Source organism: Manacus candei, unplaced genomic scaffold (assembly GCF_025592945.1).
Source record: "Manacus candei isolate 608988 ecotype Guabito, Panama unplaced genomic scaffold, ASM2559294v1 h1tg000073l, whole genome shotgun sequence".
Classification (NCBI taxonomy): Eukaryota; Metazoa; Chordata; class Aves; order Passeriformes; family Pipridae; genus Manacus; species Manacus candei.
The window spans coordinates 4,292,128-4,317,656 of record NW_026138121.1 but is presented as its reverse complement, the minus strand read 5'-3'; the positions used below and the strand labels follow the sequence as shown (position 1 = coordinate 4,317,656).

The window sequence follows — 25,529 nt, the reverse complement described above, 5'->3', positions numbered from 1 at the left end:
CCAAATTACCTTCCAATGCTTTCCACGGGCTGGCACTGCAGCTAAGTGCTGGGTGATCTCCATGGTGGGTTAATGCTTGGGAACTAGGATAATGTTTGCTAAATTAGCAGGGACTAAAAACAGGGATTATAAACTCCTGCTCCTTTCATTAACACATCAGAGATGAGCATGTTTAGCACAGAACTTTTATGAGCAGATCAAACAAGACTCACAGAGCGCTGGGTCACCTCAGCTGAGGGTGCTGGTGCCTGGGGGACTCCTCACCAAGGACCTGGCAGGGTGTTCAGGGGTGAATCTGCTGCTTTGTCCTGACACTGATGCTCATCTTCCATCCCTGGAAGTGTTCAAGGCCAGGCTGGATGGGGCTTGGAGCACCCTGGTCTGGTGGAAGCTGTCCCTGCCCTGAGGGACCAGACCCACCTGCATGACCAGAGGCCACTGAGCTGGGCTGGATGCAGCCACCCCAACTGAACCTACCAAGCACCTGGCTTGGTGAGAGTATCTTTATTTTTTTATCTTGTATATCAGAGATAACCACAAAAGCCTTTTGTGGCAGAAGAATCGCTCAGAAGCGTTTGGAAATCGTGTCTTTTGAGGATTTCACTGCCGGGAATATGGGGCTGGGATGTGCCCTTGGGCTGTGCCAAAGCTGTGGGATCTGTGTGGCACTGTGTGTCTGCTTCACATCACTTTCCTGTCAGGAAACAGTGAGCTCTGAAAGTGGCTTCTGGAGCCCCCATTCTTTTGGAATTGTGTTTGGAGCCGTGTTCAGTGACGGGCTGCAGAACACGATCCGTGCCCTGGATCTCACAGGGGTTTGTCTGTTGACTGCAGAGCCAGGTGCAAAACTCCAAACTGAATAATCTGTTTCCTCTTGGAACTTGTCTGTGTCTCCAGGCAATCCCAAATGTAAGTTCTTTATCTCTGCTGGCCCAGATGTTTCCAAAGGAAGGAGATGCTGCAGCAGCAAGTCCCGGCAGGATGGTGCAGGGACTGTGCTCAGGATGAATTCTGTGTTCTAAATGAAGACAGATTATCTGCCCACCTGAGGTTTAATCAGCTCAAGACCACGGGGAAGGTGCAGGCAATTCAGAGCTGTGTTGGGAAGCAGGGAGTGCTCTGGATAAGCAGCCTTCTGCCATTGGACACACACCCTGTGTGAAGGGGGGGATCCCAGTGTGTAAGTTGTGCATCATTCTGCCAAGAATTTGTGAATTAACTGTTCATTCCTTGAAATCTCTTACATGGATCGTGTCACCAGATGGTGCTCTTAACCCAGCCCTCTGCATGCTGGGCTCTGAGGGAACGAGTTTTGCCTTGGGAAGAAACTCTTGGCTTTGAGTTCTGCAGGTGGGAGAGGGACCTGCTGAGGACACATCTCCTCATGGGTGCAGTGCTGGGCTCAGGGAAAGCTAGGAAAATATTTTCATTCTTAACGAGTTCCTGTGACATTTCAGCTCTGGTTTTTTTTTTGTCTGTAAGATGGAAAGAAATGCTGAACAATATTAGCCTCGTTTTGCTGCTGGATTGGTTTTATACACAAAGGTTTTGTTAAATGCACCAGAAAAGAGGCAATCCAAGGCTTTATTTTGTTCAAATCATAGTCCAGAGCCAGCTGTTACAGGGAGCAAACCCGTGTGGTGAGTTGGTTGCAAATACAACAGTGAGGGAAAGGCAGGAGGGGAGGGATGATGTGAAAGTGGAGACCTCCTGGCCAGGCTGTTGGTGCCTGGTTGTTCCACCAGGAATGAGGATCAGCTGTGGAACAGGCACAGCCAAGTGGGGAACAAACAGAAAATGTGGGATGTAAAACAGAGCTCTCTGTGCTGTGGATTTATAACCACTTTGGGCTCACAGAATGGTTTGGGTTGGAAGGGACCTTACACATGAAATCCCGTGGAGATCACCAGCTGCAGTGGCAGCCCATGGAATGCACTGGAAGGCAATTTGGGAAAGAGCAATTTACTGAGCACTAAGTGCTTTGTTCTGCATGATCTCTGGTTCCTTACACCCTCAGGCCAGTGTCCATGTTTGAGTGGGATGTGGTGACCTGGGGGCTTCAATCTCATCCCTTTCTTTCTCCATCTCAGCCTTGACAGAGCGCTGTGGTTCTTGAGCCTTACACAGGAAAATCTGGAAATGCTGGGCACAGCTGGAAGCAGCAGCAGCAGCAGCAGCAGGGATCCCCTGCCTCCTGCCCTGGGAAGCTCCATGAGCTCACATGCCCAGCCTGTGACCTGCCTCCTCTGCCCCCTCTTCATCACCATGACTGCAAGGCATGGGTGGGCTGCTGGAGCTTTCAGCGTCTGTGGAGGTCACCAGCTTTGTTCCCCTGCCTCTGGCAATTATAAATGGGCCATTTATTCATTAAAATCTGTTGCATGGAACATGTCAGCAGATAGTGCTAAAAAGGAGCACCAAGGAACTTCTCATTTAAGAACTTCTCCTGGGCTTCTTGTTTGAGCCCCGGGTGCACTGCTGAGACCTGCCCAGGTGGGAGATGTGACCCCTCAGTCACCTTCTGCTGCTAGAAGTTGTGTCTCGAGGTCCCATTTCATGAGCAGAGCCAGTGCCCAAGCCAGTAACCACTGCAGCTGCCACAGGTTTGCTGTGTGCTCTGAGATGGGAGGTCTGAGCATCACCTGCAGGCAGGAGCCCTGCTCTGGTGCTTCTCTTGGGGTTGGGGGGTTCCTGGTGCTGAGCAGAGTTGAGGGTTGGTGAGATCTGAGCCTGCCAGGGATCCCAGCCCTGGATTTTTGTGCTGAATCAGGACCCTGGATGTGTTGATCCTGCTTTGAGCTCAGGCACAGCTGTACTGGGACACTGAGTGTTAATAGTGCCTGTGCTGTGGGCTGGACTTCCACTGTGTCCATGTCTCATCCTGCTGCCTGGCACTGAATGGAAAGGAAGGGTATAACTACCCAGAGTGGGTTAAGGAACAGTAATTAATTCTGGAAAGACAGGTAGAGCCAAAGTTGGGAATACTGAGACATTTTGGCTCTTCCCTCAGCACACTGGAGCAGCTGATGGGGCTGTGGGTACCTGTGTGTGCTCTGGTTCTCCTCTCAGAGCTACAGTGTGTTCCTGCCTTAACCACCCTTGTGCCATGCTCTCCTTCCCTCTGGAAAACATGATTAGTCAGAATGTGTTGCCAGCATGTGTTATTTGAAGTTCCCTTTCCCAGCTTGGTGCCCAGAGCTCAGGCTGGTCTTTGTTAACTCCTCAGTTCCCTTTCACCACAAGTGAGCTGGTGCTCGGTGTGCTGCTGGTCCCTGGGATCACTGTGGACATGTCAAACCAATTCAATCTTCTGCCCCATTATAATCCATCCATTTCTCCTCCATTTACACACAGATGTGGGATCCTTTTAGTGGCTGAGCAGAACACAAACGTGCCAGGCCATCTTCTTTGCTGCTGGCTGCTGAAAACCGAATTCTGTGGAAAGTAATTCAATTATGCTGCTGGCTCTGGAGACTCTGTCTTGCCCTGTGCTTCCAAGGACCTTCCTGCCTTTCCTGGGTGAAGGGCACAGTGACTGGCCTCACAGGAAGGCTTTCTGCAATCATGTCTGAGGCATGATTTGTGGGGCCACATTTGTAAGGTGACCCAAGCCAGCCTGTGATTCTGTGATTCTGTTGTGGGCTTTCCTGCTCTGTCCATGAGCAGCTGGCAAGGACACCCTTATTCCAAGGTGCAGGACCTGATGCTCCTCTTTGGGGGGATGTGGAGCTCTGGGGAAGTAGATACAGCAGAAACCAAAGCTTGGGAAAGGCCCATGTGCTGAATGGCTTAGATGCCTCTGGTTGTGTTTCTCTGTGAGGATCCTTGGGGAGATGGTTGCCAGCACATCTGTCATTTAGGATGCTGTCTGTTGTCACCTGTGGAAGGAGATTATTAAGCAGTGAAGTGATTGGAAAGGGCTTTCTCTTTTTTCTCTTTATTAATGGGAGTGTTGCAAATGCTGCTCTGGGCTCCCAGGAGGGGTCTCTGCAGAGGATGCTCTGAGGGTGAGCTGGACATGGAACAGATCCTTGACACAGGTCCATATGTCTCTAGCCAGGAAAACAGCTTGGATTTTTGGCTGTGGGTTGTGAAAGAGATTTGGGATAATTGTCCAGGATGAGCTGGGAATGCCTGTGCTGCTGGAGCCACAACCACACCTGACACCACATTCCCAAGGGCAGGGAAGGGCCCTTGGAGGAGCAGGAGAGACAGACAGGAGTTAAGGAGGCTTGGTGGCCAAAGACTTGGAGCTGAGCTCTGCTCAGACGGGCTGGATGCTGCAGAGATGGACTGTGCTGGGGGATGTGGGGCCAGGAGGTGGAGGGATGACAGGGAAGAATTTGGGATGATGAAGTTGGGGTGATGGAGGATGGTGGGGGGTGATGATTTGGGGGGATGATGTGGTGGGTGATGTGGGGGGCTGCCAGGTGATGGTGTGGGGTGATCTGAGGGGATGATGTGGGGTGATGACACAGAGGAATGCAGGGTGATGGTGTTGGGGGGGATGCAGGATGATGTGGGTGCTGATTTGGGGTGATGTGGGACAGCAGCACTCCAGGAGTGGGAGCTGCAGCCTCTGGAAAGCACCACTGGAGAGGAGACAACCCTGTCCTTTAGGATGTTGGGTGGGAAGCACCAGCACATGGAAAGCAGCTCCTGAAGATCCATGTTGCTCTCAGGAGGCTGATGGAGCAGGTTAATCAAAGAGCTCTCAGGTTTCTTTTCACATGTTAATATTCTCCTGAAATAAAAACATTACAGCATTTTCTCTCCGAGGCACAATTGTGCACCATTGGTTTTGTTTTCCCTGTTATAAAATACTCCTATTTTTATTACTTGTATTTCCACTGGGAGGGATAAAAATAACTAGAATACAGCAAATGCTTTGTAAGCACACCAGGGGAAAAAAACTCCTTATTTCCCATTACAAATAACAACTTGGTGTGTTTCTTCCAGAAGGTTGAGATTAAATATATTCTGCTTTGCCTTTTGGTTTCCATGAAAACACTTGTGGTTTTAAAGCCTGGGATAAATCCAAGGAATGTTGGGGCTTTCGACCTCCTGCCCTCTGTGCCAGGTGTTACTGAAAGGTGGTTGCAGATGGATGTGTTCAGTCTCTTACTGTGCAGACACATGGAATTTTTCCAGGGTCTTTTATCCAAGTCTCTTCTTTCCTGATGGAAATGGTGCTGAGATAAAGCCATATGCTGTGTGGTCTGGGGCTGTTTCAAATCTAAAAAGACTCCTCATCTCATGGCTGCTGGAGCTGGGAATTGCTGACCAAACCCTTGTCCTGCTCTGGAAACAATGTCACCAGAGATGACCTGGAACCTGCTGGGATTTTATATATATATATATCAAAGGGCTTCTGCTTCCTTGAGCTCCAGTGGCTGAGGAGAGTGGGAGAGCAAAGGCTTCCTGGGAATCTTTAGCACTTTATAACCAAAGACAAATTTTAATCTGTCTTCTGGGTTCTGACACCAGCACTTTATTGGCCTCCGAGCAAACTGCAGTCTTTTAAAAATAAATTATGCAGTGACACTGATAATGGTGTTCACATCACAGAAGGTTGAAAGAGACCCTAAAAGCAGCAGTTTTTCATCTGTGCTCAGAGAAAAGATGTGTTAAAGCCTGTCATTAACATTTAGGCAAAGGGCACTTTGATCTTTCTGAGAGCTGTGTACCAACAACAGCCACGATTCAGGTTCTGACCTGGGGGAGACAGGACTAACTATTTAAATCAGGCTGAGGGATTGGAATGGGTCTAATCCCAGCCTGATATTCATTCCTGTGATGTGGTACCATGTCCAGGTGTTTGCTGCCATAACCTCCCTGCAGTTTAGGTCCCAGATAACCCCTTAGTGGCAGTGCCTGGCATGGGACTGGCACCAGGATGTCAGGTCATGGAATCCTGGAACATCCTGAGCTGGAAGGGACCCACGAGGATCATCCAGTCCAACTCCTGGCCCTGCACAGACACCCCAACAATCCCACCCTGTCCCTGAGAGCATTGTCCAAACATTCCTTGAGTTCTGGCAGGTTTGGGATGGTGACCAAACCCTGAGGAGCCTGTTCAGTGCCTGACCACTCTCTGGGGGAAGAACCTTTTGCTGATATCCAGCCCAAACTGCCCTGACACAGCTCCAGCTGTTCCCTCAGGTCCTGGGCAGGTACCTCAGCCTGGCCCTGGGGCTCTCCCTTCGTTATTTATCTTTGAGGGTGTGCTCAAAGCCACCCCCTGCCCAATCCCATCCCAGCTGATACCACCACCCATCTGAGGCTGCTGGAGCAGAAATGGCTTTTTAGGGCTTCCAGCCCTGCCAAATCATTCTGTAACTCTTCACTTTGAGGATATGCAAAGATTCCAGGTCAGTAAAATGTATTTCAGGAATCCCACCATCAGGAAAAAGTTTTTGATGGCAGTCCCTGCCCCTGCAAACCTTCCTGCCAGGATGCACACAGCTCCAGAGCAGCCTGGCTTTGGGCTCCGATGCTGTGTGCAATACCCTGCGATGCCTCTTGGACCCGGTGCTTTTCAGGACACTGAGCCACGTTTATCACACGAATCCAATGCCCAGAATGCCTTGCTGGCACTCCAGGGCAGGAGCTGGCAGCAGGGACTGCCATCCCCTGCCGAGGTGGCCTTTGGGCTGAGCAGGTTCCTCCCGTGCTGTGCCCAGGAGGGGAATGAGTTATTTATCTTTAAACATCACATCCTGGAGTTTGCTTGCAGTGCAGTCCAGGGACTGTCAATTTAGGCCACAAATTCAGGATGATTCCCTTTCCCTTTCCCTTTCCCTTTCCCTTTCCCTTTCCCTTTCCCTTTCCCTTTCCCTTTCCCTTTCCCTTTCCCTTTCCCTTTCCCTTTCCCTTTCCCTTTCCCCTTCCCTTCCCAAACCTTCCCTTCCCAAACCTTCCCTTCCCTTCCCAAACCTTCCCTTCCCTCCTCCCTTGATATTCAAGGAGAGGAGTGTCTAGAGTTGAATAATTGCTCCCAGAAAGTTCACACAGGGATTGAACAGCCAGGGGAGACTCAGCACACACAGGGAGGGAACCAGCACCTCCTTCCCGTTCCTGCCGTCGCTCTGTGCAAAAGACTCGATACTCAGCACAGAGTAATTGGTGTTTAATTTTATTTGGCTTAAAACTAAAAATTAATGCTCTGTCTCCACAGGATGGGTGCCTGCCCCCTGTGCAGGCAGGGATGAGATGAGGGGGTTGGGTTTCTCCCTTCCCCACAGCACCAGCCCCCACGGAGATGTGTGTTAAGGGCACAGCAATCCACGCCGTGTTCATCCACAGATGGCACATGTTGCTGCTGCCAAAGGATCCAGATCAACGTCATTTTTCCTGGCAAGAAGCTCCAAATCCTTTGTGAGCTGTTTCCAATTATTATATTAACTGGGAGAGTAAACAATGCCGTGCTATTAGTTAGAGCTGGCATAAAGAAACGCTGCTGCTCCCTCTCCAGGCTTGATGATTAGTTAAAAATAATAATAATAATGTCAGCTTCAAATAGATCCTGCTTCAAATTAAATGAATAACTTGTTCTGGCTCAGCTGGACAAATATAATTGTGATTCCACCTTAGTAGCCCACATTCATGGAATCATGGAATTGTTTGGGCTGGAAGGGACTTTGGAGCTCGTCTCATTCACCCCCCTGCTGTGGGCAGGGACAGCTTCCACCAGACCAGGTTGCTCCAAACCCCAGTGTAAATCACCTCCAACGAGCTCTGTCTGGAGCACACCCTCCTTAATCCAATTGCAGCGTGCTCCCAACTTCCCAATTCCTCAAATGTTTGTGTAATGTCTCTGGTGCTTGGCTTCTGCTTTACTGGAAGGAAAATGATCCTCTTTTCTCCCTCTCAGGTTATTAGGAACTTTTCCACTTCCAGCCTTGCTCCCTGGGCAGTGTCTGCAGCCTTGAGCTGCCACAAGCTGCAGTTTTCCTCCTTTCCTCACAGTTTTCATTCCTTTTGTGTTCTTGTCCGCAGTGATTATTTCAGAGGTGACTCAAGAGCTGCTGTGTTGCCCATAACTCATTTCTATGGGTAATGCAAGTCTGTTGAGCCACTTTCTCCCAAATTTATTCCACTTCCCAGGCTGCTGTTGTGTTTAACTGCCTCTCTGGATGTGCCATCCTGCCACTGGATGGGGGGGAAGGTAAATGAGGGGAAGCCATCCAAGGGACTGCAGCTGCAGGGAAAAGCTCTGCCAGACACTGCAAATCCCAAATGCCAGGGTGGGTGTGGGTGAGACTGCTCTGCCCAACTCCCTGGAGCTTGGAAAGGGGCCACTTGTCTGGGTTGTTCATCCTGAGAGGTGGAAACACGACTCTGGGAGCAGTTTGACCTCCAAGTACCAACGGAGTCCAGGCAGCTGGAAAAAGGATGCTCCCTGTGGGGGTGGTGGGAGCTGCAGTGTCAGGGGATGGAATCTGACTTCTCCAGGGCTTTTCCTGGGCTGCTCCATGTGGCAAAGTGGGAGCTTCTCAGTGGGATACGAGAGGGAAACCCCTGTATTCCAACAGCTGTGTGGGTGTGGATGTGGGAGAGGAGAAGTGGGATCAAGAGTCCCTGTCTGGGAAAAGCAGTGTTTGCATTTTCAGCTGTGGCAGCTGTTTTGCAGCCTCTTGTGTTGAACAATAGAGAGTGTGTGTGACATCAATCCAAAGGTACAAAGTGCAAAAAAGGTCTGGTTTTTGCTCTGAAGAAATATTTGTTGAGATCATGGATGCTAATACCAGGGCCTGCTGTTACTGGTACCCAGCGAGCCTGGAATCCTCTGATATGTAAATCAAGGTGAATAATCGACCCAAGGTGACTTTAAATTTAAAAGTAAAAAGTTCTTGCTATTACCTTTGTAATAAAATTAGCCTTTTTTCCCCAAATAATTGAATTTTATTATTGATTTCTGTGTTACAAGCCCTCAATTGGGCATTAACCTTTTTCAAAGGGTTTGGTCGGGGTGTTTTTTTGTCTGTTGAAATCTCTTTAAGGCAAATTCAAATTTCAAATGTAACACTCGACTGATGTATTCCAGGAATTCCTCTCCTGGTGCCAGTTTTGGTGGCTCAGACAGGAGCTGTTGCTGTGCTGGAGAGATGACGTGATGCCTGGGGCTCATTTGCAACCCCTTGGGTGCAAATCCTTTGGATTTGGGAGTTTGGGACACAGATGCCCTGGAGGAGGCAGTGAAAGGAGGAGCAGAGGAGAGTTGCTGCTCCCTCCCCAGCTCCTGGTCTTCTTTCCTGGCAGCTCAGGTATCCTGGCAGGTGCCCACAGCTCTTGTGAAGCATCACCTGAGATGCCTGTGCACGTGCCAAGGCTGACACAGGTATCACTTATGGGTCCATGGGCATCATTTATGGGTCCATGGGTAAAACTTACAGGTTTCTGTGGGGCAGGGGGCCAAACTTTCCCATTTAGAAAAACTTGGGGAGACTGCAGTACACATCAGAGGTTGTAGAGGGTAAGGCCCAGCCCCAAGTAGGTGTTGTAGGGACCCAAATCTCTAAAGGCAGGTTTGAGGTGTAAAATTCGAGTGTCAAGTTTCTTAAAAAGATAAGTGAGTGGGTGGTTTTAGTGAGTTTGTCATCAAATATAATGCAAACTATACCTGAGCTTGGAGTGCTTGGGAAATTAATGGTTTAGCTCCCAGCCTTGCAGTGTCTGGAATCTCTCCTGGGTAAACACAGACCTTTGGAAGCCACGGGGCTGCTGGCAAGAGGTTGGTGATGCTGGTGTTGGCTTGCAGGTGGTGAACCCTTCAGGAACAGTTCCTAATCTGCAGTTGTGGTTCAACCTGTTGGCAGCAGCAGGTTTATGGAGCACTGACTGGGAGGTGGTGGTGTGTAATTAGAAGTGGCTCTCTGTGACCAGCTGTAGGATATTGCTGGGTTAATAAAAGGTTTCATCTGTGTTGTCTTGGCAACAGAAGTTTTTGGGAGGAGAAGTGCTTGGCAGGTAAGTTGCTCTTGCCAGGTAGGGGTTGCCGTGCTGGGCACAGAACTGTGGCAGGAGTGATGGAGGGTGAGGTGTCCACAACACATCACTCTGGGCAAGGAAGGGCCAGGGGGGCTAAAAGGGCCTTGATGCAGCTTCACAGGGGTGTTGGGAGATGCCTTTGCATCACACCTGCACCTCAAGTGCCACCCACACCCTTTGTGTCACAGTGAGTCACCAATCCAACAGCTGGAGAAATTATCCAGCCTGGGAATCGGGGGATGGAGCTGCTGGGAGGTTGGATGGAGGGCGGTCAGAGAAGCTCCAGGGCAGCCTCGTGCTGTGCTGGGTGCTGGTGTCACCCCTGGGACACTCATGGTGTGGCAGCTCCAAGTGCTTCAGCAGGTAATTACCAGGGAGCGTAAACACCATGATCTCAGCACACTCTGCTGCCATGTGGGGCTGAGGGACCTGTGCAGCCTCAGCCCTGGCTCTCCAGAAGGCTCATTAGACTTTGTAGAAGCTGCAAGAAGTCATCCTGCTGTACATAATCTTAATTGCCTGCTCCACAGTTGCTTCTTGGCCTGTGCCTGTCAGATAAATGCTGTGCCGCGTGGCACGACCTGCCTGCTAAGTTACAACAGGAATAAAAAAATACCGCAGAAAGTAAAAAAGAAAGAAATCTAATTATGGGCTGGAATGGTGTTCTCAATCTCTATTGCCATCTGCAGCCTGGTGTGTTAGGACCAGCACAAACAAATCAATAAAACCTGCAGCTTTTCTCATGTTGCCTTTGGCGCTTGTAAGTAGTTTGTGCGCTGTTCATGGGAGCTCTCTGGTTTCTCCTCCCTGGTGATGTGCCATCCTCAGCCAGGAGGTTTCAGCATTCATTCTGTTTGCAAAATCACTCCGGGGTGGGGATTTGAAACTCTGTACCTGGAGAAAGGGCAGCAACGAAAGGGTTAAAAAGAATTATCTGGGCTGCAGCTTTAATACGTGTGTCGTGTGGAGGGCACGAAACTGAGTTTGGTAGGAGGTTCTTTGTCTGGAGCAGCCTTGGCAGTAAACAGATCTGTGATCTCAGAGGCAATGAGGCACCGGGAGCGCTGGCAGGGCCGTGGGGAGCTCAGGGGCCGGGAGGCTGGGGGAGACTCCGGCTCTGAGCGGGGTCCGTAGGGCTGGAGCTCCGGGTGTCCCAGCAGGTGCTGCCATGCCAGAGGGTGGAACTGGTGTGAAGCCGCTCCTGTGATGAAAACCAAACCCACCCTCTTTTGCTAGCCCAAGTTTCTTGGAGAGCAGGGGGTGGTGGAGGATGTGAGAGGGCGATGAGCGGCCCCAGGGACGACAGCCGCTGTCGCAGGGCAGTTCACATCGTCACCGAGCTGTGCCAGAAGAAAAGCCTGCCCAGCTTGGACCTGGACACCTGCAGGGAATTCCTCCTGCTGCCTTCTGACCAGAGCCTCATCATCTCCGAGCCAGGTACAGTCCCCTGCTCCCGTCTGGAGGGTGCCCGTGGAAGGCAGGAGGACTCTGTGGGGAAAGGGAAATGTTTGGGATCCCTGTGTCGGACCTGAGGGATTGGTCTGGGCACCCTTGCTGGGGGGTTATTTTCCTCTACACATGGTCCAGGGTGAAGTTTTGGGTGCAAGTATTGCCTCACTTGTTGATGTGGAATGGGAATGCTGCACGGGGGGACAGTCGGGGTGTTCCGGGCTGGTTAATGAGAGAAAGTTTCTGAGGAAGTTCCTTTTGCACAAACCTGGAGTCCTGTCCTGTATAAAACAAAACCCAAACCAACAAAAAAGAGTAGTAAAGAGCCCATTGAAGTAACTGAGGTGACAGAAACTGTTTGCTGCTCTCCCAGTCTGAGAAAAGGAGGGACTCACATGGATTGCATGGATTTTAGTTCACCAGTAAGGGATCTGAAGGTACTCCCACGTACGTTTTACTCTCTGTAAGGACTGCCTGAGTTGTTCCTCCTCAGGTTGTAGAGCCAGGGAGGGACACTGGTGTGTCAGTGATGAGTCACGAGCAGGGATAATGCTCCAGGAGCAAAGAGGCATCTCTGTGTTACAAAGGGGGAATTTTCCATACACTTCTGCTCACACCTCCTTGCCCCAGTGAGGTTCTGCTGTCACTTCAGGAGACATTGGCAGGGAAAGCTTGAGTCCCATGTGTGGAGGAGCAGAACCCCAAATCTCATGGTTTTTAGCATCATTGATGACCTGTATGTGTATTCCAACATTTTCAGAAGGATCCTTTTAAGGTTTCTGTAGGCAATGACCTGCCAACACAGGTGGATTTCACAGCATCACTTCTCACAAACTTTCTTTCTCTCCCTCTGAGCACACCCTGCAGAGCCCCTGTGCAGCAGAGCCGCCCATCAATCCCTGTCCAAGGCTTTCTGTGTCATCTTCCTTCCCTTTTTCCTGCCCCCCTCATGCTGGCATGTGGCTGGCAGCCAGGGCAGGTGTCACCAGGATTGCACTTGATTTGCACTGGTGCTTCCAGCACTGTTTTGCTGGTATGTCCAGCCAAACACCTTCCTTTCACACCCCACTCTGCCTGTAACTGAATTATCTTTTTAATAACTTTGCTTTATACCTTGTTCTGGAGGCCTCTTGCCACGGCTGGTCGTGTCCTTACACATCACATCCCGTGCAGCTCTTTTCCTTATTGTAAATAACTTATTGTATCACTTCAGAGTTCTTCACCTCAGCACCAAAATTAACATTTTCCTGACTCTGCAGCAGCAAGACCTGCACTGCTCTTGTTCTGTCCACCCTGACATGACAGATGTGAATTTATTTGTGCAGCCTGTTCAGGACCTCGTGTTCAGGTCACGATCACATCATCATCTGCCCTTAGCATTGCAAATGTCTGTGTGCTCTGAGCTCTGGCTGGAGTGTCAGCCCCAGTGCCCTGGTGAGTTGTGCTGGGCTGGCTGCAGGAACAGCCAGGGCTGTTGTCTCTGCTCTGCACAACTGGGCCCATTTTTATGTCTAGACAGCACCGAGAACACACTTTGGGCCCGAGATGTGCTAAATATTTCTCAATACCTGACTGTAAAACTGCTCCAGCACGGGAAAATATCTGTTTGCATTAAGTGTTAACTAATGCAGTTACAGAGGTACGAAACCTTTCCCATCAGTGTCTGGATGTTTATCTAATTGTCTGCGTTGCTGCTTTGTCCATTTCATCCTGAAGTCTCACGTTAAGCAGATTTGCTCTGGGCTGCCTGGAGTCCTTCCTGTGTTCAGACCCAGCGAGCTCGTCCTCATAAAGGCAGGCAGATAAAAAGTGTGGCTGTGTGAAGATGAGCAGATGGCACGAGGCATGTGCCATGGCAGTACCAAGGCAGAGGAGTCCTGGCTCCTGCTGGAGTGTCCCCGTGGGGACAGCACAGCCCTGGCAACCGATCGCCAAGTTTGCTGGAGTCAAATTGGCCCTATTTGTCATCATCACGTGAAGTCTCGGGTGTCTTGGTCAGTTTGCTGCCTCCTGGATAAATCTATTAACTTCTGGCTGAATCAGCCTGGCTGGTTGAGTATCCTGGTGAAGTCCATGCTGAAGAAAGCACTGCCATGCTGCCAAAGCTGGGAGCCAGGCTGCTCCTGCACAGCTCTGCCATCAGTCCCACAGGGGCAGTTTGGGTTTTTTTTCTGCTGTTTCATGTGTTGGTGGGGAGCAGTATCCTCAGGGAATGCTGTGGAGTGGCGAAGAAACGAGCCAGGTATCACCAGCCTTCTTGAACTGCATCCAAGAGTGGAAAAAAACCCATGAATATAAAAATATTACTGAACAGTTTATGTAAGAGTAAGGCTTTATGCAGTGATTATTTTTTTTTTTTTTTAAACCATTTTGGACTGAATGGTTTAAAGTGCTGCTGTGGACGAGGTAGATGCTCATCTGCTCTCTGTCCTTCGGGTTATGTAATAGCTGAATCTCCTCCTTAAAGTCAACAAGAGAAATGGAGCTGCAGCATTTCTCCTGTGTACACCCAACAAAGGAGGATTGCTGCTGCTGCTGGCAAGTCACCCAGCAGCTAAATATGTCAGAAAAATGAGGTGTTTGGCTGGGGAAGGTTTGGGTCCCGAGGCATCAGGGGGGTGTGAGGGGGAGCTTCGCCCGCAGTTTGGCCCTCGGCGGTGCCAGGAATAGAACTGATCCCTTGGCTGGGGGCCCTGAGATCGAGCGAGAGCTGCAGCAGCCTTTTGTTGTGCCTGTCTGAAACCCTCCCCCGGAGCTCCCTCCATCTGATAGCTCTCTTCCCTGCCAGGCCTCAGCTGCTGTGCAGGGATGCTGTGAGTGCCACCAGTGCACAGGCACGAGCTGTGGGCAGGGGCAGTGCCTGTGACACGGGGACAGCATTTACCACTGCTGTGGTGTCCCTTAAATGCATGGACACGGCCCTTCTCTGCCCTAGAGGGGCAGTGGGAGCTCTTGGATCTTTGAGTTTGTGGTCCAGCCCCACTGAAGTGCAAAGCCCTTGGCTGTGGAGCAGGGGAGCCCCCACTGCCAGGACCCCTCAGCACAGTGAGCTGCCCCCCTCACCAACCCCTCTGACCATGGGAGCAGAGCTGCAACAGCCTTTGGGAAACAGGGTACTTGGAGTGGTCCAGTGCAGGGCCAGTTGGTCTCTGATGATCCTTGTGAGTCCCTTCCAGCTCAGGAAGGGATTCTTGAGCTGAATTCTGCAATTTTATGACTCCCCATGGGCTGCTCTGAGCTCCTGCAGTGGAGTGAGCTCTCCCTGCCTGCTCCTGCCCAGGGCTGATCCAGGGGGATGAATTCTGTGGTCCTTGCTGAGGGAAGCTTGGTTCCAGCATCCCTGAATCCCTGGGAACTGGGACTGTGTCGTGCCCTGCACAGCTCTCACCACCATGAACTCTGCTGTGACTTGTCAGGTTGTTGCTGAGTTTGGACTGAATTTTGTTGCTGACTCACTCCCCAAATTCCCCTGAGCTGGGTCCTGCTCCCTGTGGATTCACAGTGCTGGGTTTGGATGAGGACAGAGGCTGCCAGCCTGGGAGATCATGTGGAGGGATGGGATGGAAGGTTTGAGCTTGACTCCTTCTGAAATGAATGTGCAGAGCTGCTGGAGTGGGACTAGAGAAAGTAGGTTTGGATTGGGTGTTAGAAGGTAATCCTTCCCTGTGAGGGTGGGCAGGCCCTGGCACAGGCTGCCCAGAGAAGCTGTGGCTGCCCCATCCCTGGAAGTGTCCAAGGCCAGGTTGGATGGGGCTTGGAGCAACCTGGGCTAGTGGAAGGTGTCCCTGCCCAGGGCAGGGGGTGGAACAAAGACAAGCTTTAATGTTCCTTCCAACCCAAACCATTCAGTGATTCCATGATTGTATGAGTGGAGCAGGTGGCTTGTGATGCTGATTTAAGGGATGGTGCCTGGGTATGGGAGAGAATTTACAGAAGGATCAGAGCATATCCAGGAGCAAACCCCTGGGTTTGATTCCTACCTGCTGCACTACTGTGCTGTGACTTTCTTTAAACAACCCAAGTTGTTGTTTTTTTTTTTCTTAATGATCCACTCATAAAAAGCTTTGCTTCCCTCTGGAAAGCTCAGCATGCAGTGGGTGATGGACAGAGGGGCTGCAGGTTCTGTCCACAAAGCTCAGCAGTCCCTGTTGATCTCAGCATAGTGTGTGTACCCTCCTCAAACCCTCCCTTGTGCACTGGCTCACCCCTGGCAAAATGCTCTTGTGCTTTGCTGGTGCAGGAGGTTTAAAGCTGAAGTGAGAGGATGGAATAGGGCAGCTGGGGAAAACCAGAGGCGACTTTAGGATAATCTGTGTTCCCAGCACACGTTGCCAGCTGTCCTGGGCTCTCACCCCCAGTAATTCAGAGCACATTTAGTGTTTTGCCCCTTGTGTGAACTGTTCTTTTTGAACTCTCAGTACAGCTCGTACAGCGTTGAACACCCTCCTGGCACTTGGCAAAGACTATTAAAATGTTAAACCAAGCACAGAAGTGTTCTTGCTGCGGGCAGAAAAAGGGGAGAATTTCCTTGCAATAGAGGGTTTTTCGTTGCGGGAATGGTGGTGCAGAAAGACCATTTTTATATTGAGAAATTGCTTCTGGAGTATTTTTTCTTGGAAAAAAAAATTATCCCCTGATAGGATAGTTTGACTAATGGGAAAACTGATTACACCCCCATTCATGGATATGGGATGCCTGCAGCCACTACCTGTGAAATATGGGCACGTCTGGAATTTACTCAGCAGCCGTAATAACAGTTTCCTGAATCACCACTCAAGTGTATTTTAAGTCAATATAACAGTAAACATGCTCAAAGCCACCCAAGCAAAGCTAATATTATCCACTGAAGCTTGTGTTTCCTGAGGCCAGGCATGTGAGGAGTTGCTCCTTGGGGCAAATATCCTTCTTATCACAGAGTAATGCACTTGTAAAATGGATCTTGCCTTTCCTCCCAGGAAAGAGCCAGCCAGAGCTATGTGCAGCAGATTTCCTCTTTAGATCAAGTAAACCAGGTTTCTGCTCAGGTCCTGGAGGCATCAGGTTCAGACCTTGCTGCCAGGAGGAAGGTTTGCAAAACTATATTGGAATAGGGTTGAAACCAGCTGTGTAAATGTAGGAAAAATGGATTAAATCGCCTCTCTATGGACACGTGTCTCTGCTTGTGTATTGTGTGCGGATCTGTGACTCTCCAGCTGCCTCTGGCTCTGCTCTGTGATGGTCCTGGTAAATAAAATGCACCTCTGGAGCTGCGTGGAGTGTGCGTGTTCAGGAGCCCTGTGAGCACCTCTCTGCATAGACGCAGGTTTGCAGCCGCCTGATTGCTGCTGGTTGATTCATCCCCGAGGCAGAGCGGGGAGGCTGCTCCTGTTTGTGGGTTTTTTTGCGGACCGGGGAGCCTGTTCCGATGCAGCTGCAGTAGCCTCATGCATAGTCAGGGATCAGCATCTCCAACTCCATAGAAACAGGCGGCGGGATCGCTGCTGGTGTTAATTGATGCGCGAGCAGGCGGAGGGCAGCGACCAGGGACCGCTCTGAGGAGCTGCTGCCGCGCTGGTAAGTCCACATTTCTGAAGTTACTTTAATAATTCTTTGCCTTTTTCTTTTTTTTTTTTTTTTCTCAACATGGAGCCGCTTATCCTTAAAAAAAAAAAAAAAAAAAAAAACAAAACATTTTGCTCCAGCAGTTTCTGCCTTCGCCGCCGAAACATTTCCTCCCGCTCTCAGCATCCTCCCGACGTTTCGCCGAAACCCAGCGTGTGCTTCCTTCCAGCTGGTTCAAACCAGGGCACACGCACACGCAGCCCGGCTCCGAGCTTCCCCGCCGCTCCGTGGGATGGCTCGGGGAAGGTGGTTGGCGTTTTTGTGTTTGCAGGTGTTTGTTGCTTGACATCTTCGCCGTGCTGGAGTCGCTCCGGCGCCGGGCGCCGTTTGCTGCACACACACCCCCCGTGTGCTCGCCGGCAGCCGGAGCCTCTCACATGTGTGTCTTCATCGTGCAGGGACAGAACAGACCCACAACAGGGTCTCACGCCTCATGCAATTTGTTATTTAACTACAGTTTCGGCTATCCTTGTTTTTCTCACCTGTTTCTTCTTACTGTTCCCCGTTTCTAGGTGCAATCCCATATTCTTCCTCAGGACCCCGGGTCTCCATCTCATCTTGGTTAGGCAGCTTTTTCTGGCTTTAATATTTGCTATTTCTTTTTCAGGGGTGATAATATATGTTTTTCCTTCCTATCTGCATATCATAAAATCAGGGAGCTCGTCTGCAACAGCCCTTATTGCTTCAATCCAGTGGACTCACTAACAGAGCAATCACGCCGGCAGTTGTTTGAGAGAGATGCAATTAGTCTCTCTGCCATGTATTGTCTTTAATTATACTTGTACCTTGCAAAATGGCATCCTGGAGGGTCAGGGAGGGGATTTTTGGAGTGATTATTAACTGTACAATTCACCTGCCCGGGGAATAAAGAAAGTTATCCTGCAGGGTGTCTCCTGCGTAGCGGAGCTGCAGATGCTGATTGAGGGTGTCTTTATGTTTAGTTCAGTTTGTTTAGTGCAGGTTCATGTTTGACAACATCACAGGAAACTGTGCAGCAAAGCCTGAAGGCAGGATGCCAGGAGCATGGTTCATACAAGCCCTTTCCAAGCCATCATTAAGACACACAGCCCTAGACTGTTTGGTTCCATGGAATAATAATTGCCCAGGAATTCTAGCACAGCAGTGCCTGTGGGATTGCATTACTCTGGGTTTCTGTGTGTGTTTGTAGCTGCTGCAAAGCAGTGAATACACTTGTGTGACAGTGTGAGGTGAGCACAGAGAGCACCTCCTCATTTTATCCTCTCCAGATGCAGCACTTCATCTCTCGGATGCTGGGGAGCATTTGCTCGGAGTTATTTGATCCCAGGTCTGAATCTGGGCTCTGGTCAAAATGTTCATTTTGGCAGGATTGTGAGCTGCAGGGTGTGGAGTGATAAGAATCACTGGAAAAGGGAATCTCAGAACCCGTTTAATCCATGTGTAGGATCAGGCAGCCCAGCCTGCACACACCACTGCTGCGGAGCACATTTGAGGGGTTAAAGATCCCTGTCTTTGTTCCAAGCTAATGGAAGCAGCAGCAACAGCAGCTAATGACAGGAGCAGAGCCTTTCTGGGAGAGGAAGTTCCCTCATCATTCAGCGCAGCTTGAACAAAGAAATGCTCTTTTCCAAACCTCTGAATTTCAGAGCAGGGTCCCTGTACCAGCTGTGGGGCCTTCCTGGCTCTCCATCTGCATCCTGAGCAGTGCAGGACCCACGGGTGCTGCTCTGCCATTCAGAGCCAGGGGCTGTTGTGTGCTGGGTGTTGTTGGCACAACAAATTGAGAGAGGGAGAGAGACAGAGGGCATAATGTGGGTTTAAGTGATTGTTTTGGGTCTGGGTGGCTTCAGTTGGCAGCCTGAGGACACTGGTCTGGGTATCACCCAACCTTTGCAGCCCCTGGAGCCAGGGGAGTTCTGGATGAATCCTGCATCTCTGGTTTTGGGTCTCCAGTGTGGCAGATCCAGGCAATGAAGCTCCTCCAGGATGCTGTGTGAGCTCAAGGAACTCCTTGTGCTGAAGGAGCCCCATGTCCTGGGCAGGGGCCACTCAGGAAAGTCTCTGGAAAGCTTTCTGGGTTGCCTTGTCCCACAGTTGGGATCTTCTGCCCACCCTGGCTGAGCACTGCTCAGATTGCAGAGCAGGGGGCTGCTGGCACTGGGAGGGGGGTCGGCACTTGTGCAGGGCTGGGGTGGGGAGAGACCCCAGTTCTGCTCCCAGTTAAACTTCATCCTGAGATCTTTTCAGGGCAGCCTGATTTTAGTGACTTTTTGAGCCAAAATGGAGTCCAACAGAGAGCTGTAGGGAAGCCTTTCCCTAAAAATGAATCCCACAGTAGGAAGTGAGGGACAGCGAGGCAGCAGCTCCGGGGTGGAGAGTGTGGGCACAGAGGCACTGCTGACCTGTGCTGGTGCCTCACAACAGACACAGCTTTGACCAAGTTTCTGAAGGGAAATTTTAAGGTCTTTAGTTGTTTAAGGGAGACAGAGCGACAGCAAAGAGCTTTTACTTGTTTCGTTTGCTTCGCATCCTGAAATGCAGCTGGATTTTTGCATCCTAGAAATGTCTGGATTTCCGTGGTTTCTTCTCTGCCCGCCTCTGCTCAGCTTCAGGTCTGAATAGAGGCTTCCCTTTATGTTGAACAGTCTCCACAAGGTTCCCCTGGCACACAGAGCTCAGCTCAGGCCCTGCCTGTGCAGAGTCACATCACAGGAGAAGGATGATGCTCAGAGTCAGGGATTTAACCTCAGCCCGGGTCACTGTGTGTGTTCAGCACCACCAAGTTGTTTACAGATGTTGCTACAGCATATTGTGATTAAATGTCATGGGATTAGCACACAGCCCTGTGCAATAATTGCAGGCAGTGTGGCTCATAATAGTTCATTAGCTTGTCATCACTTAAGCAGAAAGCAACGACAACTCTTACTATCGCATTTATAATGCTCTAGAGAACAGTTGATTAAGTCAGAAAGTGACATAAATCACCGGGAAATGTTTCCTTCGGCTTGAAAAAGTTGGAGTTTTTTCCTATTTTTTGTCACTTTTGATAACAGAAGTGCTGTGTCTCTGACAGCCCAAAGTTCCCCTTTGGGCTGCACATGCCAGCAGAAGTTTCAGTGACAAATGTGCCTTGGACACAGCCTGGAGGGAAAGGCCAAATCAGCCAATAACCACTGAATACCAACATTTTTGGTCTTGATCTGTCCCCTCCAGCCCAGCTGTTCTGCTGGGGCACAGCCCCACTGAGTGAGTGTTAGTTCTTGTCTCTGCTGTGTCTCTCAGCACAAAGCCCACGGTCACCAGCGGGCAAGGTGACGGTGGGAGAAGGAAGTTTTGTCTGCAGATCCCTCTGGGGATGTCAAGCTGAGGATGGGTTAAGGACTGTCCTTAGGCAGAGCCAACATCTGAGAGGGTGGCTGGGACATTGGATTTGGCATTACAGCTCAGCAGAGGTGTGGGCTGGGTGGTATTTCATGGCTGTGCTTTGGCTGTTCGGAACCTGCAAGGGCAGAGGGCTTGTGCCTGTCAGCTGTTCAGGATATTTTGCTTCTTTTTGGGGCAATTAACTCTTTCTCCATTCTATTTCAGTGAGCAAGGCACAAGCTCCAGGCTACAAAACTCTCATCTTACACCACATCCCTTTCTTTGTGTTTTGTGCACTTTCATTTGGTCGGAGTCGATGATCTTGGAGGTCTTTTCCTTAATGATTCTATGATTTTATGTGTTTATTTTTTTTTTTTTTTTGTTATGTATACATACATACAGGGCTCTAAAGTACCTCATGGCTGACTCTGCACTTAAAAATCATGTTTAGTCTTTCCCTCTGAATGACTCTGTTTAGATTTCCCCTCTGCTTTTTTAAGCTCTGCCGGGGGCTGGAGCAGCTCCTGTGACTGAGAGCATTTGCTGCCTCTTCCCTGGGTGGTAAAAGGGCCAAACCTTCTACCTGGTGAAGAACACAAGGTAGCAAAGGGTGTGGCAGTGTCTTTTCTCTGTTTAATGCACTTGTCTAAGCATCTCTCTTAGACCCTGAGCTGTGACAGTCCCCACCAAGGGACCAGGTCCGGGGTGCAGAGAGGATGAGGACAAGACAGAGCCAAGACAGAGCAGGAGCTTCAGCTGTAGCCTGGATATGTAAGCAAGAATAAAAACCACTCTCTTTCCTTCTTGCAGGCAGGGCACAATGTAGGTGACTGCTCAGGGCTGTCCCAGGAGCCCATCCTCTCACAGCCATGAGGAGCCACAGGCTCCAACATGACATGGGAAAGCCTGGAGGCTGTGGTTGTTGGAACAGGGATTTATTCCATGTGCAAATTCGTGGCTTAAATATTTTCTCCTTAATTATAATTTGAACTGCAGTTTATAACATTTGGGAATTTGCAAGTACTGGCACTCACAAGCTTTCCAGGGAAGAAAATTCTCATAGAAAGCTCTTGATGGAACATGACCTGATGGAACAGCTGGAGCTGTGTCAGGAGAGGGTTAGGCTGGATATCAGGAAAATGTTCTTCCCCCAGAGCGTGGTTGGGCACTGAAAAGGCTCCCCAGGGCAGTGGGCACAGTCCCAAATCTGCCAGAGCTCAAGGAGTGTTTGGACAATGCTGTCAGGCACATGTTGGGATTTTGGGGAGTCCTGTGCAGGGCCAGGAGTTGGACTGGATGATTCTTGTGGGTCCCTTCCAGCTCAGGATATTCTGTGATTATAAATTACACAATAGTTAAAGGAACAAAACTTTGGCTGAAATTGTCCATGTCACACATTCTAGCTCCTTTCCCAGCCACAGAGCCACATCCCCATAAGAAACACAGTAAATAGTGGGAAAAGCCCTGGCATTGCTTAATGAAGTTAGTTTTGCCTGGATGGGAATGATGAGGCTGCTGTTTGCACTTGGGCCATAGATCACAGACACTTGAAACGCTGGATCCCTGCAAGGTCTCCATATGAAGGAGGTTGTCTCCATCCTTGCAATAATGAGATGGTTTGAGTTTTATAGTCTTATATAATTACTCTCAAAATAGCTTCTGATTCATCCTCCCCTTTGAAGCTTATAGTTTGCATTCCAATAAGCCCTTGCATGGCAGGAACCCTGTGGTAGCAGCAAATTAATTTTTAAGAAGTTTTTTTACTGTCTAACTGAAACTTTGGCATATCCAGTTTGAGTATTCCTGTCCCTGTCTCCCCATGATCCGTTCCAGGGCTCGGTGTGTGCAGGAGATGAGGAGGCTCCCTTAGGGTTCCTGGGGAGCCTGTGCTGGCAGGAGGAGGCTGGTGGGAGCTGATAGCACAGGACTCACTGTCCAGGGCCTGGGGAAGCACAGGAACAGGAGAAATCTCAGTTTCCAGGGAGGCATTTCTTCCAGGGAGACTCTGTGGCTGGATGGTGCTCTGGGCAACCTGGTCTAGTGGAAGGTGTCCCTGCCCATGGCAGGAGGTTTGAATAAGATGATCCTTAAGGTCCCTTCCAACCTAAACCATTCCATGTTTCTATGATTCTATGAGTGTCTCCTCTCACAGCATCCACCTCATGAGCATTCTCAGTATTCCCACCCCTCTGCTGCCTTGAGAGGGGAGTTTGCCTTTGAGCTCCCTGTGATGAGCTCAGTGTGAAAGTTTTCAGTCTGTGAAAACTTTTGTCAATTCAAATTCACCACTGTCTTCAGTGGGATTGCTTGTGGTTGATGCAGAATAACAAAAGAAGTGGATTATTACTTACATGACCAAGAATTAAAAAACACCCTGATTTGTTTCTCTGTTGACCAGGACCCGAGGGAACGGATGGAGCTGTGTCAGGGAAGGTTTGGGTTGGATATGAGGAGAAGGTTCTTCCCCCAAAGGATGGTTGGCACTGAACAGGCTCCCCAGGGCAGTGATCACGGCCCCAGACCTGCCAGAGCTCAAGGAGCGTTTGGACAATGCTCTCAGGGACAGGGAGGGATTTTAAGGTGTCCAGTGCAGGGTCAGGAGTTTGACTCAATATTCTAAAATTCTATGATTCTGGTTTTTATCTGGATGAGTCATGGTGCCAGCTATTTCTGTGACTTCAATTCCCTGTCCCACAAACTCTCAGGATGTGTCACTGTCCTCGGCTGGGTGATGGTCCATGTCCTCCTACAAGAGATCCTGACAAACAGCCAAGCTCTGGTGGGTCTGAGCAGGGTGACTGTAGGTGTGGGTAGAGCTGCAAGTGAGTCCTGACCTGTGCTCCTGGTGCTGGGATCACTCCCTGCACAGGGAAGGTCTAAGAAAACAGGTCTGTGACCCTCAGACCTGAAGGTGATCGATGTCCCCAGTGCTCTGGGGTCAGATGTGGTGCCCTGCAGCCCTTACCACCTCCCACAGCATGAGATAACGTCTGAGGGGTGGCAGGAGCTCTGCTCCATCCAGAATTGTGTTCTGACCTGGTCCTTTAACATCTGCTGAGCACTTGATGAAATATTTTCCCCTCACTGAGCCCCACAGCTCTGTGATCGTGTTGGAGTAGCAGCTCCTGTGCTGCCAGGCTGCCTGGGAAAGGCGAATTGACGGCACTTAGACTTTGAAGTGACAGCTCCTAATGACTTGTCTAGCTCAGGAATATTTCAGGGCATTTTCCTGTAGCTCCTGGCTGCCTGGAGAACGCCACCAGTAAATCAGGAAGTTGCTGAAGTTTCAAATGACAGCCAAATGGCAGCGAGGGGGCCTGAAATGTGACAACGAAGCCACCAGCAGGGGACTGGCACACTGGACACCATCCCAGCAAACACAGGCAATCAGTGAGTGGGCTTGCAGTGCTCCCCTCCCACTGCCACGCTCTCTGCAGACCCCAGTGCCCACTTAGCTGTGGGCTCTGTAAACACAGCTGCCAGCTGATACAGGGATTGGAGCTGTGTGGGGTGACAGGGACAATCTGATCTTTATTGTTTGTTCTGTTTCCATTCCTGAGGCTTGGAGAGGGGATAGGGAGCTGGCTTAGAACTGCTCTCTGCTGCACTGCAGTCGCCTCTCATCCAGCTCAGCATTCCAGGATTTACAAGCCAGAATCCTTTCCAGAATCCCTGTTGTAAAGGGCTCTGTTTGCTGCTCACCCCCGTGGTGCCCCTCAGGGTTTGCTCTGTCCCCAAAGGGGACATTCCCATTTGTCCCTGTGGCCCCTGGTTTGGTCTTGGCTGTGATGCTGCTGGGGGGGTCTAATATCTGGTTCTGTTCCACCCAGTCCCTGTTCCTTCCTCCAAAGCTGAACAGCTTTGCTAAATAAACATGTCTATGTCTGAGGTTTGATGGAACCCTCTTCCCTCTCCACAGCTGCTGCCCTGTGCTCCCCTCTGCCCACAGGCCTCTGAGATCCACCACGACTTCTCATGCCCAATCTCCAGCCCTCAGCTAATCAAACTCACATTGCTGATGCTTCTCAATTGAGAGAAAATGAGCTCAGCAGTTGGTGGGTGCCTCACGTGGTCCGTTGTAGCCCCAGAGCTGCCTGTCTTCTCCTCCAGCAATAACTCTTGTAGTAATCCATCACTTGAGTGCGTGATCCCTACAAAGCCCCGCAGAAATAGAACAATATATTCTCACAAGCGCTGTTGCAAGAGAAAAATGTAGCAGAAAATGGGCGGAGGAGCCTGGAAATATCTGCTGGCGTGGTGTGAGCGATGGCTGGTGTGTGACACTGGAAAACCAGTCGTGCAGCCAGTGCAGGAGAGGAGAAGGTCCATCACCATCACCCCCTGCCTCTGGGACCTGCCATCTCCTGGAGCTGCTCTGCTCTTCCAGGACTATTTGCAGGGGGAAGGTGTTATGTGCTCCAAGTTGTAGCTCAGAATAGCTGGGAGCTGCTGAAGGAAACCCAGTGGGGAGCAAATCAGCCCAAGATCTCCAGGTTTTCCATGAGCAACTGGAGAACTTAGGAGTTAGAGCCCCTTGCAGGGAAACACAGAATTACAGAATATACTGAGTTGGAAGGGACCCACAGGGATCATGGAGTCCAACTCTTAGCCCTGCACAGGACCCCTTTGCTCTTGGTAGGATCAGTTTTGGGGCTGTGTCTGGGTCTGTGCATGAGGATGGAGCTGTGGGACCAATTGTGCTGTGGTGACAGCACTGCTGGTGCCCCACACCAGTGGAGGGTCAGGTCAGGGTGTCCCCTCTGCCTTGATGAGGAGCTGCAGGGCCTGAGAAAGGTGTCTGTCCCCTTGCAGGTGTCACAGAGCTGGGAGAAGGGGACAGCTGAGTGGTGGCCACTTCAGCTGAGCTCCTCCAGCATCACTCTGTCCCCACGAGGCACCTCTGCCTGCAGCACTGAGTGTTTCCAGCCCATCAGACTTCCACTCATGGTATTCCAGCTTCCTTTAAATACAACAGGTAGCTGGAATGACTAATGGATGCTGGAGTGCTGAGAGAACCATCAAGTGTGTTTTGTTTTCTCTATGGGGAGTGGGTGGAAGGAAAGCTAAATTACATCTTCAGGATATTAAATATAACTCTTCACATTAAACTCGGAGTTAGCCATGAATCTCTTTAATGACAGTGCAAG

General features: G+C 50.3%; 1 protein-coding gene across 1 annotated transcript in view; it reads left to right on the top strand.

Annotated features, from left to right (window-relative positions):
• The first annotated feature begins 11,033 nt into the window (after nt 1–11,033).
• The window catches only part of SYT6 (synaptotagmin 6), a 36,330-nt gene continuing 21,834 nt past the window's right edge, over nt 11,034–25,529 (top strand). The window contains exon 1 of the mRNA XM_051808595.1: nt 11,034–11,427. Within this exon, the coding sequence (XP_051664555.1) occupies nt 11,274–11,427 (154 nt within the window). The 5' untranslated portion in view covers nt 11,034–11,273. The remainder of the gene's footprint in view (nt 11,428–25,529) is intronic.